This window comes from Vombatus ursinus, unplaced genomic scaffold (assembly GCF_900497805.2).
Source record: "Vombatus ursinus unplaced genomic scaffold, bare-nosed wombat genome assembly UNPS02009205.1, whole genome shotgun sequence".
Lineage (NCBI taxonomy): Eukaryota > Metazoa > Chordata > Mammalia > Diprotodontia > Vombatidae > Vombatus > Vombatus ursinus.
The window spans coordinates 45,260,009-45,274,825 of NW_020948983.1; the positions used below are offsets into that span (position 1 = coordinate 45,260,009).

Genomic DNA, 14,817 nt, shown 5'->3' on the forward strand with positions numbered 1-14,817 from the left:
AGAGGTCCTTGTATTGCTGAGAAGGGTTAAGTCTATCAATGTTAGTCATCACACAATGTGGCTGTTACTGTGTACCATGCTCTCCTGGTTCTGTTCACTTCACTCAGCATCAGACCACACAAGTCTTTCCAGGTTTTTCTGAAGTCTGCCTGCTCATCATTTCTTACAGCACAATAGTATTCCATTACATGCATATACCACAACTTGTTCAGCCATTCCCTAATTGATGGGCATCCTCTCAATTCCCAATTCTTTGCCACCACAAAAAGAGCTGCTAAAAATATTTTTGTACATGTGGGTCCTTTTCCCATTTGTATGATCTCTTTGGGATACAGCCCTAGAAGTGCTATTGCTGGGTCAAAGGGTATGCACATTTTTATAGCCCTTTGGGCACAGTTCCAAATTGCCCTCCAACATGGTTGGATCATTTCACAACTCCACCAACAATGCATTAGTGTTCTAATTTTCCCACATCTTCTCCAACATTTATCATTTTCCTGTTTTGTCATGTTGGCCAATCTGATAGGTGTGATGTGGTACTTCAGAGTTGTTTTGATTTGCATTTCTCTAATCAATAGTTATTTGGAGCATTTTTTCATATGCCTATAGATGCCTTTAATTTCTTCATCTGAGAACTACCTGTTCATATCCTTTGACCATTTATCATTTGGGGAATGACTTGTATTCTTATAAATTTGACTTAATTCTCCATATATTTTAGAAATGAGTCCCTTATCAGAGACACTGGTTGTAAAAATTCTTTCCCAATTTTCTACCTTCTATCTAATCTTAATTGCATTGGCTTTGTTTGTGCAAAAACTTTTCAATTTAATGCAATCAAAGTTATCCATTTTGCATTTCATAATGTTCTCTATCTCCTGTTTGGTCATGAATTCTTCTGTTCTCCATAAATCTGACAGGTAAACTATTCCTTGCTCTCCCAGTTTGCTTACAGTATCAGCCTTTATCTAAACCATGAACTCATTTTGACTTTATTTTGGTATATTTTGGTGTGAGATTTTGGTCTATGCCTAGTTTCTGCCATATTCTTTTCCAGTTTTCCCAGCAGTTTTTGTCAAATAGTGAGTTTTTATCCCAGAAGCTGGGGTTTATCAAATAATAGATTACTATAGTCATTGACTACTGTGTCTTGCATACTTAACCTATTCCACTGATTCACCACTCTATTTCTTAGCCAGCACCAAGCAGTTTTGATGATTGCTGCTTTATAATACAATTTAAGATCTGGAATGGCTAGGCCTCCTTCCCCTGCATTTCTTTTCATTAGTTCCTTTGATATTCTGGACCTTGTTATTCCAAATGAATTTTGTTATTATTTTTTCTAACTCTATAAAATAATTTTTTGGTAGTTTGATTGGTATGTCACCGAATAAGTAAATTAGCTTAGGCAGAATTGTCATTTTTATTATATTAGCTCGGCCTACCCATGAGCAACTGATGTTTTTCCAATTATTTAGATCACCTCAGCTGAATCTTGAAGGAAGTTAAGGATTTCAATAAGTGGCCATGTATAGGGAGTTTATTATCGGCTTGGGGAAAAGCCTGAAGAAAAGCATTGAGACAGGAATGTGTAGGCTGAGAACAAAGTATAGCTAACAGTCGTCCAGTTTGGCTTGAACACAGTGTGTGAAGGGGAATTATATGAAATAAGGTTAGAAAGGTGGATGGGTTCCAAATTTCAGAGTGCCTTAGGAGTTCATATTCTATCCTAGAGAGGATAAGAAGACACTCAAGATTGTTAAACAGGAAAGTTGCATGTCCAGATCTGTACATTAAGACTACTTTGGCAGCTATGGGAAAGATGGATTTGGAGAGAGAATAGATTAGAGGCAGGGAGACATTAGGAGCCTATTACAATAGTTTCAAGAAGAGTTAGTGAGGACTTGAATTTTGTGTGTGTTTACATGGGGAAAGGGGGAAAGGAAGAGTGTGAGTGAAAACAGGATAGTTGCATCTAGTACATTAAGTGAAAAGATATGGATAAAAATCACACAAGGTAAGGAAATATGGAAGGGTTGAAATCCAAACCCATGAAATTATTCTTACCAATGAAATTATGGATCCAAAGTGTAAAAAAAAAAAAAAGTCTAAATACTGTCAATGTCCAAACATAACATTTAAAAGTGAAAATGCAAATGCCTCAGGGTTCCTGGAAGTTTCAAGTAACCACAGTAGCCACAGTTTAAAGGTAATTCCAGTCTTACATACCTCACAGGCTTTTGAGAAGATGAAATTAGGTAAAGAAGTATGAAAGTATTCTAAGTATTAAAAAAAAAAGGACAGAGTTACACAATATTATTACAATTATTTTTATTGAAAGAAACCAGTATGCCAAGTCTCATTTTATGGTACCTGCCTCTGCTTATTGAAAATGAAGACAGAAAAGGTAGAATGGAATACACTAGTCTTCCCCTCCTATACCTAGGAGATACAGTTAGTAATCAGATAATCAGATTCTTTCCTGTCATCAGTCTATAGCTGCCACCAAAATGATATTTCTAGGAGGTCACATGGTATATTGGATAGAATTCCAATATGGAGTCAGGAAGATTGAGTTTGAATCCTGCCTTTAACAATTATTAACCTTGATACTCTGTACAATTAATTTAATTTCTCCCAGCCTGTTTTCTCAGAGGTAAAATGTAGAGATAGCAACACCAGAAGTACCTGCCACATAAAGTTGTTGTGAGGCTCAAATGTGAAGCTTTTTATCCTCTCTAGGATAGAAGATGAACTCCTCTGTAAAGCATTTTGCAGGAGTAAAAGTATATTATTCATGTCCATTGTTATTATTTCAGATGTTGGTAATTAAGGTCAGACATTTATCAATAACATCTAACTTGATTTTTTACATTTTGATTAAAACTGGTAACACCAACACTTAGTAAAATTCAGAACCCCACTAATTTGGATTTTCTAATAATTTACCGGGGCTGTAGTATATTTCTGAGGAACCTCCCAAGTTATAATTTGCTTTAAGCTTACATGTCAATGAATCTGTAATCTCAATTGATGTGATTATTCCCTCCAGTAGTGCTTATTACAATCTATATATGCCTTTTTCATCCATAAATTCTTTATAGAGTGTTTACCCAGTGTGTTCAAGGTTTTCTTCTGCGTCTTTTTAGATTTCATTGAGTATGAAGGGCTCACTAAGGCTATACATATTATCCCTTGTATTAGTCATAGTAGTTCACATCTTTCTCCAGTCATCTATTTCCTCAGTCATATGATTTATGCAACTTTTTCTGCATAATCAAGGCAACTATGCTACAACTCACTTGTGCCCACCATGTGTCTCTCCATTGACCTTTGGGTCATCTTATCCAACCATACAGATGAATACTAAGCAACAGCATGCCCTGTGCTTCCCTTTCCCATCTCTGGTCCAATCCTGATGTTTTACCTTTTGCTCTGGGAATAATAATAAAATCAATACTGTCATTACTACTGAGAAGGTTATGATAAATACTCCCCCATGGTTCCACTGCCAAGCTCTAGGACTACCTACATCAAGGAGTTTTAATCATTTTTTGTGCCATGGTAGTTTGGAAACCTATGGTTCCCTTCTGAGAATAATTTAAGTCCATAAAATAAAATACATAGAATTATAAAGGAAACCACTTATTTTGAAATAATTATCAAAACATTAGCTTGAAGATCCCGGGTTAAAAACCCCTGGCCTGGACCAAAACTCTCTGCTCTGGCCACTATCCCTTTATATGCTGTAATAGGGAGATCCCTAATAAAATGGAAGGTTCACTATCTTACTTTTGTCCTTGTATCTCAGTGCCTAACAAAGGGCCTGTCATGTAAGAGATGCTTAATAAATGCTTCTTAATTGATTGGTCACATTAATTTCTCAAAAATTTACATGTTTCAGTGTAGCATAATGCCCTGCACCTATTAGGTACCTAATAAATTCTTGATGAATTGAATTCAAGATCTCAACTATATAATATTACCAGAAGAACATGTGTGTTAAAAAGATGGGTTTTTGCCTGAGGCAGCAGTTTGGAATTGTTAAAAGAACTTTGTCGTTTCCCAAATGCTCTCTAGACCATCTCCTTCTACCTGCTCAACTCTGAGTTCAACTCAATGTCCATCTGCAGAATTTTTTCCTGAATTACATGCTAAAGGACTGATCATCCAATTCCATGTCATAAAAAGGCTACATGGAATAATGGTATTAGGAGGAAGATCTGGGTTCAATTTCAAATTCTGTCTCTGACACATGCTAGCTGTGTCACAGGTCCAGTACCATCCCAATTTTTACTTTATAAACTATCAGGACAACTGCTTATGAGTAATTAAATCTCATTGAAGAAGACCAGGAAAGCTTTAAGTAAACATGATATATAAATACCCATAAATAGAAAAAATGAAGCTTTTTATTCACTTTTTCATGGTCAAGTGCTCCAGTGGCAAATCTTTTTGAAGTTACATTTGTGCATTCCAAATTATTTGATACACAAAAATACAATTCACATACAAACTTTCGAGAAAAAAAATCTGTGGCATTTTTAAAAGGGGGACATTTGCAGTATTGACAGTATGGCAAGGGAGAGTATTTTAAAGCATCATCTATCTACTTATAACATGCTAATTACAAATGTATCTTACCTAGTAATTAAAGTAGGTTCAGCAGGACTTCTACTTAGAAAAACTTGCTTATAAATTAATTCCAGATTGTTGTATATATTTAGAAGTAATAAAAAAATATATTTCTTAGTAATTCAGACATTTTACAATTTCTCACTATTTCTTCTACAAGCTAGTAGGAATTAGTAAGATTTTACTGGCTATATGAAAAGACATCTTGTTCTGAATCCTTTCTGTGGTTCAGGTGGAAAATCTTCTTGGGAGGTCACTATGGGACAAAGTAGGGCATGATGAGGGGCAGAAAATGAGCAGGATTTAATTTGCTATCTATGCTTCATAGCAGCTCTTGGATTCTACATCACATTATTGGTTTCTGCTCTACAAGGGTAGTTTTAGAAGGACCTGATTATAAAATGGGATGGTGCTCATTATTAAGCAAACCGTGTGGTCATTAAAATCATTCGTTATTTACTTTCATTTGACAGAAAGTCTTGTTTGTCTATTTAGCAGCTCTAGCAAACAAAACTGTCAGATAAACTCCCAGCTGCAGGTAATGGAAAGATCTGCTTAAAGCTTTCCATCACTGCTGAAAAATGCAAGGCTGTCATTAAGCTCTTGGGGAAATTTTCCATAGTGCAAAACTTAATGCCTACCTCAGGTCTTCAAACAGCTTGTCAGGGACTTTTGAAACTTTGAGGCAGTGAAATAAGGGTATAAACCCCTCCCCCCAAGTGTTTTATCTTTTCCACCTACAAAATGCCAAGTATTAAGCAAGAGAACTCCTTTCTCTTGCAATTTTAAGTCCTTGAATGAGAGATGGGCAAAAACAGCAAGCTGAGAAAGGGCTAGACCAAAGTCATCGGGTTAAAATGTCAGATTTGGATGACACAGGCAGCAATATCTTACCATCAGCCAGTTTGGAATGCACTCGGAACAAGTAATTTTTTATTCATAAGTCTTTTCAACTATTGGCTAATCTGCAGCATCCACCCTTCTCCAGACTTCTGGCAAAAGTACAAGTTGAAAACAAATGCTTTCAGTTTGCTTAAATGACAGCCCTTGAAAAAGCTCAATGACTGATATTTCACACTGAGGGGAACCCTCAGTGGCTGGGCTGACTGAACAACCCAACACGAGTCTACATTCCAACAGTGGCTGACTATGTTCCCTGAGTCTTTTTTTCCAAACATGGTAGACTGAACATTGAATACATGATAAATAAAAACTGTAAGCTTCTCTCTGAAGAGTGCCTAGCAGAGTACTATGGTCTCTTCGTTCCCCGAAAAGTTAAATACCTTTTGATTGGTTGAAGTGGAAAAGAGGGTCCTGCCCTATCCTTTTTCACAATATGCACAACCTCCCAGCTTTTCTGTGTGCAGAAAGAAGGGCAGACTATAAATACCACCATTTACCAAAGTATTTTTATACCCTAGGGACAAAGGAGAAGGAAAAGACAAGAACATCTGCATCTGATTGAGCTTTATTCTTTATAAGTTCTATAACATTCATGTCTGATTTGCTCATTCAAACTATGGTGACTTTGCTTCCCAATGCCTCAGAATAATATTAAACCACAGTTTTCCTTTCATGAAGAATATTAATTACATAGTGCTCCGAATGCCAAGGTGTTGCAAAATACTTTGTAAATGCAGAAAATTACACTGATTGGCTACAATAAAGGATAATGCTAAACACTTACATAAAATTCAACTAATTTTGCCAAATATTTGGCTTGAAAGGCTAGGTAAAGTAAATATCAGTAAGAATGACAGCTAATTGATTTGGTTTCCATTAAACTAGGCTAATTTAAACAGAGGTATTTCAGTTTCAATTCTGAATACATAATTGGTTCAGATGCCTTCTATGCCTTCCCTAGGGCTACAAATTTAATTAGAACAGTGAGAAACAATCAGCCAATCATGTCGAGTTTTTAGCTAGGATGGAATGTTCAGACTGCTTGCTTTTTCTTCATTCTCCCCCTTTTTTTATTGGCAGGATGGCTTTGATGTCAACCCCATTCTGAAGGTTATTGAGAAGTACTATATGAAAGGAATTTCTATTTGAATTATGCAAAAGAATTACAGAAAGAATACATATGCCCACCCTCTTGGATTCCTTGAGTAGACAACTGGAAAGAATATGGGATTCAGAGTCAAAAAACCTTGATTTGAATCATGGTTTTTGCTACTTATTATCCATTTAACTTTGGGCAAGTCACAACTTTTCTAGGTTTCAGTTTCCTAATCTGTAAAATGGAAGAGGTTGGACTAGAAAATCTCTAGGCTTCATTCCAGTCCTGGGCTCCTCTAGTCAAAGACAGAATAAAATAAAGTAACTGAGTGTTCCTAAGAGTGTGAGTCCACTTACGGGACACACTATAGATAGTAGAGGCAGCTAGGTGGCACAGTGGATAAGCACTAGGCTTGGAAGCAGGAAGACTCATTTTCATGAGCTCAAAACCAGCCTCAGACCTATTAATTGTGTGACTGAGCAAGTCACTTAACCTTGTTTGTCTCAGTTTCCTCATCTGTAAAATGAGCTGGAGAAGGAAATGGCAAGGTACTCCAGTATCTTTGCCAAGAAAACCCCTAATAGAGTCCACAAAAGTCAGACACGACTCAAAGGACTGAACAACACCACCTAGATAATGGACAAACATCCTAGAAATGCCATAAAGGTATATATCTCACTTGTAAACCTGTTGAGGTAAAGAGCTGTCCCCATAACCTCATCCCATAGTATAAGGATTGTTTAATTCATCGTAATGTATCCCTAGTGCCTAACACCTAGTAGGAATTTAATAAATGCTTGTTGACTGAGCACAGAGTACAATAAATACTTTTTTAGAGAACAAATGGATGAATAAGGCAGAAAAAGCTTGGCATCTCAGTACCATTTTAAAGGAAAAACTGGATATTAAAAAAAAAAAACAAGGGAAAGTGGGTGCCACTTAGCACTGACAGAACACAGATTACAATCTGGAAGTCTCAAATTTCTAGCAATTCCTGGCTCTTATGTTTAAGTAACAACAGACTCCTCAGAGGCCTCAAAGAATAAGGAACTATGCAGAAAAGTAACAGTTTCCCCCCTCCCCTTTTTTTTTTCTCTTTTCAAGGCATTCTCAGCAAACAGCTTGGCTCTTAAGGCATTCTACCTGAGTGCTGACCATTCAATTAATGTTTGTGATTCTAATGCTGAGTAAGATGTTGTCTTCATAGTGGATCAATTGCTTGCTTATAGCCAAGGAAGCGAAAAACTAAAAAGCTGGATTAACTTTCTTCCCCAGCCCAGATTTTTTCTTCCAACTATGGTAGACCATTTGCAACCTTATCCCCTCCATTTCAGTACTACCACATAGCTCACATTTCCTCCGTGACTAGATTCTGTTTATTTTTTGCACACGGCTTCACATGAATTCAGACAAACTAATGCATGCAATCAAGTCTGCCTGCCCTCCTCCCACTCCCTAAGTCTTCAGAACACACGACTGACAGCCTTGCTTTACTTCCTACTGAAGACTACACTCAGAGCATTTTAGTAACCTTGCTATCCAAGTTCCGTGCTGTGTACCCATCTAGAGATACATTCTTGTTCCACAGCTATCACAAACCAAGGAGAAAAAATAGAAGAAAAGCCTCTCTTCATTCTTCTTTGTGTGTTGAAATGTCTCTTTGATGACTAAGGTTCACAGTAAAAAAGAAAACAAAAATGTTCAAGAAATGAGAAATTACTGCATATAAAAATGGTTGAATCATTACAAGCATCCTCCAAAAAAAATGTAACATGAGCCTTATGCAGCTCATAGGAGTGAGCCTCATTAAGAAGCCCCAATATCAGAACATCTACCTTTTCCAAAGACTGTCTTTCCCTGCCTTTTTAACCACTTCAGAAAATCAGGGGCTTAAGATCTTTTACATATCTATATAGGTATAGATGTATATGCATATATGTGTAAATGCGTATACACATATATGAATGTATGCATGTGTGTATATATACACATGCACATACACTCATACATAGAGAAAGTAAAAAATTACTCAATCTAGGCTAGGGGTTCTTAACTTTTTCTGGGTCATTGACCCCTTTGATAGTCTGGTGAAGCCTAGGGACACCTCAATATAGTGTTTTTAAATGCTAGATGCTTAGGATACAGAGACAAAAATTAAACAATTCTTTACCCCCTGGAAGTTTCTACTTTATGGAGGCAGACATCATATATTTAAATAACTATACATACAAGGTAAATTTTGGTGGGAGAGGCCAATCAGGAAAGTCTTCAGGTAGAAAATGTTACTTATGGATCATTTTGAAGTAAATAAGAGAGTCTAAGAGAAACAGATACATGTGAAGTAGAAATTCATTCCAACCATGGAAGACAACCACTACAAAAGCATGGTGACAGAAAACTGAATGCTGTGTGTAAGGAAAATTGAGAAGGCCAATTTGGCTGGAATAAAGATTGCTTATAGGGAAAAGTAGGTTCAGGACACATTATAAAGAGCTTTAAAAACTAAACATATTTGATCAAAGCAATGAGTTCCAATTCAGGGAGTAAAATCAATCCTTTTTTAAATAAAAAATAAATTTATTAGTTCCCACCACCAAAGTAGCTATCCCACAAGAGCCCATTGATTTAGAAAATACAAAATGATAAAAAGACATTAGAAATTTTTATATTTTACTAATCACAACAGCATCTAGATAAATTTTTAAAATAGTCACACATGTATGTTGTAGCTAAATAAAGATCAAAATGATAATGCTGGATGAACCCATGAACTTACAGGGATCTATTTTCTAAAAGGTATAAGGAAAGAATAAACTTTAACCCCTACATTTTTGAGTTCATCATTAACTGTTGCTACATTAAATATCATAAAATTGATATGCATATGGGTGGCATAGTGAATAGAGTGCTGGCCTTGGAGTCCAGCAGACTTAAGTTAAAATCCTGTTGCTAAGAACTTACGAGCTATACGACATTGGGTAAGTCATTTAACCAATCTCAGCGTCAGTTTTCTCATTGGTAAAATGGGGATAAGAAAAGCATTTATTTAGCAGGGTTGTTGTGAGGATCACATGAGAAAAGGACATGTAAAGTATAAACCTTAATGTGCTATGCCAATGTTTATTGTTGTTGTTATTCAGTTGTTTCAGTCTTGTCCAACTCTCTGTGTTCCCATTTGGAGTTTTCTTGGCAAAGATACAGCTGTTTGCTGTTTCCTTCTCCAGCTCATTTTACAGATGACAAAACTGAGGCAAACAGGGTTAAGTGACTTTGCCAGGGTCACACAGCTAGGAAGTGTTTGAGACCAAATCTGAACTCAGGAAGATGAGTCTTCTTGACTCTAGGCCCAGCACTCTATCTACTGCACTTAGCTGCCCCGATGTTAGATTTTACAAACCACAATAACAAACATTTGTTCAGTACCTGCTTATGTGCCAGGCACTGTAATAACTGCGGAGGAAACAAAGAAAAGCAAAAACATTCCCTGACCTCAAGAAGTTCACCTTCTAATTGGGAGTACAACATGCAAACAATTACATATGAGTAAGCCATTTAAGGAAAACTGAAGGTGATCTCAGGGAAGGTTATCAAATTTCTAATTCCAATATTGGAAAAATTACTCAAGCTTTCTATCCTTCTATCTTTACAGACAGATTCAGATACTGAGTTTCTTACAATTTTTTTTGTGTGGTGGTGATTTCAAAACTACTTACAATACCAGTAAGTTAATTCTCACCTTAACAGTAATGTGTTTAGATTGCAAAGGAACGTTTTTAGTTTGTCTAGTTCTCATCCAAACACCGAATTAATTATTATTGGAAATGGGTCTAAAGAAAGTTACAGACTTCTCTCACGGACATTTTTTGGAACTAATGTCATGAACCAAAGGAAAAAAAAACCACTATTTTGGATTTTAAATAGCAATTTCATCTGTGGATCAGAAATATTTACCTTTGGATCCATTCTGAGAAAGGTGTGGGTGCCTCTGCTACTGAAGGTTGATCTTTTAAATGTTTTGCTGTGATAAAAATGGTAGTAGTTCTCTAGGTTTCCAATCTGCAAAACAAGAAAAAGGATATTGTCATCACTGCAGTCTTGAAAATAGTTGGAAAAATCTACTAGTGTTTATTACAGCTTTGTACTTCTTCAAATTGAACCTTATTTTTGTTTCTCAAGAAAACTTTGCCTTTTTATATACTATTTTAAAATAATAATTTTTTTAAAGTTTTGATCTTAAATGCTCCCCAAAATGCATTTTACACACAGAATACAGTGGATTATCTATGAAACCATGAATTTCCACTTCATGCTGCTTGCTTATATATAAACATATATACACAAATCTACACACACACACACACACATATATGTAGATAATATATTCTCTACATTACTTTCAAAAGTATCCTGCTGGTCTGTGCTTCCTTATAAACATCCTTCTAATCTCTTCTGTACATTAAAAAAAAAGTTCCAATGGCCCTCTTATTTTTGGCATCACTATTGCTTGCTGCCATTAAAATATTATAAACTCTTCTACTTCTATCTCCAGGATTCATTTGACAATCATTTATTGAATTATTAAAATGCCTATTTTGCCTTGCACTGCTAGGTGTTCAGGGTACAAAGATAAAAATGAAGCAGTCCCTGACCTCAGGAGATTATACTCTATTGTGAGAAAACAACATGAACACAAACAAAAAAAAATACATACAAATTAAGTACAAAATCATTTCAGAGAGTGGGGCCGGCATTAATAATTATATATATTATTATATAATAATAATATCAGGAAAGGCCTGATTTTATAAGCCAATAGAGCCCCTTGAAAAGAGGAGTGGCATGGTCAAACCTTTGCTCTGAAAATATCAATTTGGCAGCTGTGTGAAGGAGGGATTGGGGAGGCAAGAAACTTGAAGTGGGGAGCCAGACTGATTAAGAAGATACTGCAATAATTCCATAGAAATGTGATCAGGTAATAGCTATCTAAATAGGAAGATGGGATGTTGTGAAGACAGAATCAATATGGCTTTCAGGTAAGGAGGGATGGTGTGAGGATGACTTGCAAGGTTGTAAACTTGGGTGACCACAGTGTCCTCCTCAAAAATAGGAGTCAAAGTATCCTCAACAGAAATATGGAAATTAGAAAGAAGGGAAGGTATGAGAAGAAAAGTTAATGAATTTTGTTTGGGGCACAAAGAGTTTGAAATGACTACAGGATATATAGTTTAAAATGTCCAATTAGTAGTTGATGAAACGAGAACCTAGAGTCATCTGCATAGAAATAACTGTTGAACTCAAGAGAGTAGATGAAATTACCCAGGGATTAACATACAGATGAATTAAAATCTTTTTAGATACATATTGATAAATCATATTACCGAAAAAAACATGTTCCACTGAGTGTTGTGAGACTAAGTGAGACTAAGTGAGACTAAGACTCTACCTCCTAAACTCTGACTAGCTAGTTGTGTTTTTCAGGCTCCAGTCTACTTAAAGGCTGAATTGAAATTCCTGAGTGGCCAAAATAACACAAAGTCCATTGAATTTGGAGTCAGAGAAACAAGTTCAAATTCTGCCTCACCACTTACTATCTGTTTGACTTTGGGCAAGTCACTTAATATCTCTCTCTGACTCAGTTTCTTCATCTGTAAAACAAAGTTGTTGGGACCAGAAGATTTTTAAGACTCAATCTACACTAAATATCTTTTTTAAAAAGAAGGAAAAACACTCCGTCTTTTCCACCCCATTGGCAAAATTTCTAACAATAAAATGTTTGTACTTAGCTGAAGTAATGAGTCCGATCAAACCACAAATAACTGCCTTCTTGGGAATTGTTCATATTGTGAAAGGGCTAGATAATATCAAAATTCCTGGAGTTTCCCCATTTTCTACTTAAACGCAGTTTCTCACAACAAATTGCAGAATCATACATTCTGAGGGATAGAAGAAATCTTGAAACATAATCTAGTATACACTCTCCTGTCTTCAGGCAGGACCACCATGCTTAAGCCTCCCCCAAGAGATAAACTTTTATTCTATTGTGAAATTTCTTCAAGGAAGGAAATTGTGCAACTTTTCTCTATAACTCATTCCACTGTACAACCACTGACATCAGAACCTTTTAATATTTATCCTAAATCCATTGTGCTATAGTTTAAAGCCTTCTTTTCATTCTACTTTTATTGACTATTGAAGACACCTAGTCCTGGTATTCTAAATTGTTGTAGTAGTTAAGTCATTTTTTCACCAACTCTTTGTGAGCCTACTGGAGGTTTTCTTGGCAAAGATACTGGAGTGGTTTGCCATTTTCTTCTCCAGCTCATTTTACAGATGAGGAAACTGAGGCAAACAGGGTAAAGTGACTTGCCTAGGGTTACACAGCTAGTAAGTGTCTAAGGCTGGATTTGAACTCAGGTGACTCCAGGGCCAGTACCCTATCCACTGTGCCACCGAGCTGTTCTAATTCTAAACTGGAGCCTTTTATAAGTGCTAAAATACTACACAGGCCTTCAATAACCCTTTCTTCAGGCTAAATAATTCCCAATTCCTAACATCTAATTTTCTAACCTACAAGCCCTCTTCTGAATCCTCTACAATCTTTTTTAGCTGTGGAACTCAGAGCTGGTTATCATCTTTTGGTGAATACTCTTTTCTATGAAGAATAGTTGATTATTCCCTCATCACCTATGCTGGAGTTTTATTTCCTCCTTCTAGTTTTAGGCTTTCTAGCTAATGCAATCAGTTGGCTTATTAGCTGTTCTAATCCTTAGACCTTTCGCTGCCATACTTCCACATTATTTTTCTTCCCTGTTTTACATTTGTGGACTTTTTTTTCTTCCCCCCAGGTACAGAACCCTGAACTTTTCTTTAATGAAGTGAAAAATTATGTCAAAAGCCTAGCTCATAAACTAAGTCAGGGCCGCTATTTATACATTGGAGGCATTAATGAAGTCTTAACTTGTGGCAATATTTAATTACCATGTTTACTTACAAGCTAGCACCATTCCGTGGAGGTGTTATGTTAACTTATCTGCTTGCTGTATATTGGTCTTAAACTGTAGCCATTCAGTTTGATTACTATTTAGAGAAAAAAAAGAAACTAAAAGTAAAATAAATTCTCAATTGGCAAGAGTAAAAGGGCTGTCAATCTACGCATACACACCGTATCAAATTCTGGGGACAGCTAAGCTTGTTCACCCTCTGAGTTGCACTGTACATGCAGGTATGTTCTAACTTACTGACAATTGCCTTTTCTCTAATTTTTCAGCAGTTCACTAATTGCTTAAGCATTCTCTTTCCTGTTTCCTTTATGGTCATGTCAGTGCTTAATTGCTGTTCAATAAGTCCAGAGCCAGCAGCAAAAGATCTTCTCAAGCCATCAGTGGGCTGACTACAGAGCTGATGAATTCCCCATGGAGCTGACCAGGCAGAGGAACACACCTGTGTGTTGTAGCAACCAGTACTTTACTTCTGTTTGGGAACCTGGTATCCAGCCCATCACAGTCACAGAGAGAGCCACTCCCAATGACTCTGAGCCCATGAGACTGCATAAAAGGAGTGGTGGCAGCCAAAGACACCAGCATTAGTATTTCCTACTACTACAAAGCCAGAGGAAAGTTTGGGGTGGAAAAGGGAATAAAGCTAAAAATAACAGGAAGTTATCTCTCCTAGATTCTGCTATGCCTGGAGTTGGTTACCCTTGTTCCATAGGTCATGATGAAGGGGGCAGGAGTGAAGGAAAAACTTCCATTGTTGTGTTTTTCCCAGAACCTCCATTTTAGTGAAGGGCTCCAGCTAGCTATCCCTAATTCTCTGGATTTAACTACCATATCTCAGCTGCCTCCTGATTCTGTTCCTGTTGGCCTCTTCCCCTACTAGTAAGTTTCTCCCCAGAATGGAGAAAGGGCCCCAGACCACCACCTCTCTCTGTCTCTCTTTGTGTGTGTGTCTCTCTATGTCTGTGTGTGTGTGTGTGTGTGTGTGTGTGTGTCTCTCTCTCTTTGTCTCTCTCAACTTATCCTCCATGATCCTATGCCCAAGTCTAGGTGCCTCCTTCTTGACTCCACTTTTCAACTCTTGTTTTATGTTCTATCTTCCCTCATTAGAAGAGAAGCTCTTTGAAGGCAGAGATGCTTTTATTTTTGCTTGCATTTGCATCCCCAGAGTTTGGCACATAGTAAGCA

The 14,817-nt window shown here is 36.7% G+C and overlaps 1 protein-coding gene across 2 annotated transcripts in view; it reads right to left on the reverse strand.

The window, feature by feature from the left end:
• The window catches only part of PCSK6 (proprotein convertase subtilisin/kexin type 6), a 250,644-nt gene that overhangs the window by 203,014 nt on the left and 32,813 nt on the right, over positions 1–14,817 (reverse strand). For both annotated transcript variants that reach the window (XM_027852143.1, XM_027852144.1), the window contains exon 2: positions 10,586–10,690. In XM_027852143.1, the coding sequence (XP_027707944.1) occupies positions 10,586–10,690 (105 nt within the window). The remainder of the gene's footprint in view (positions 1–10,585; positions 10,691–14,817) is intronic.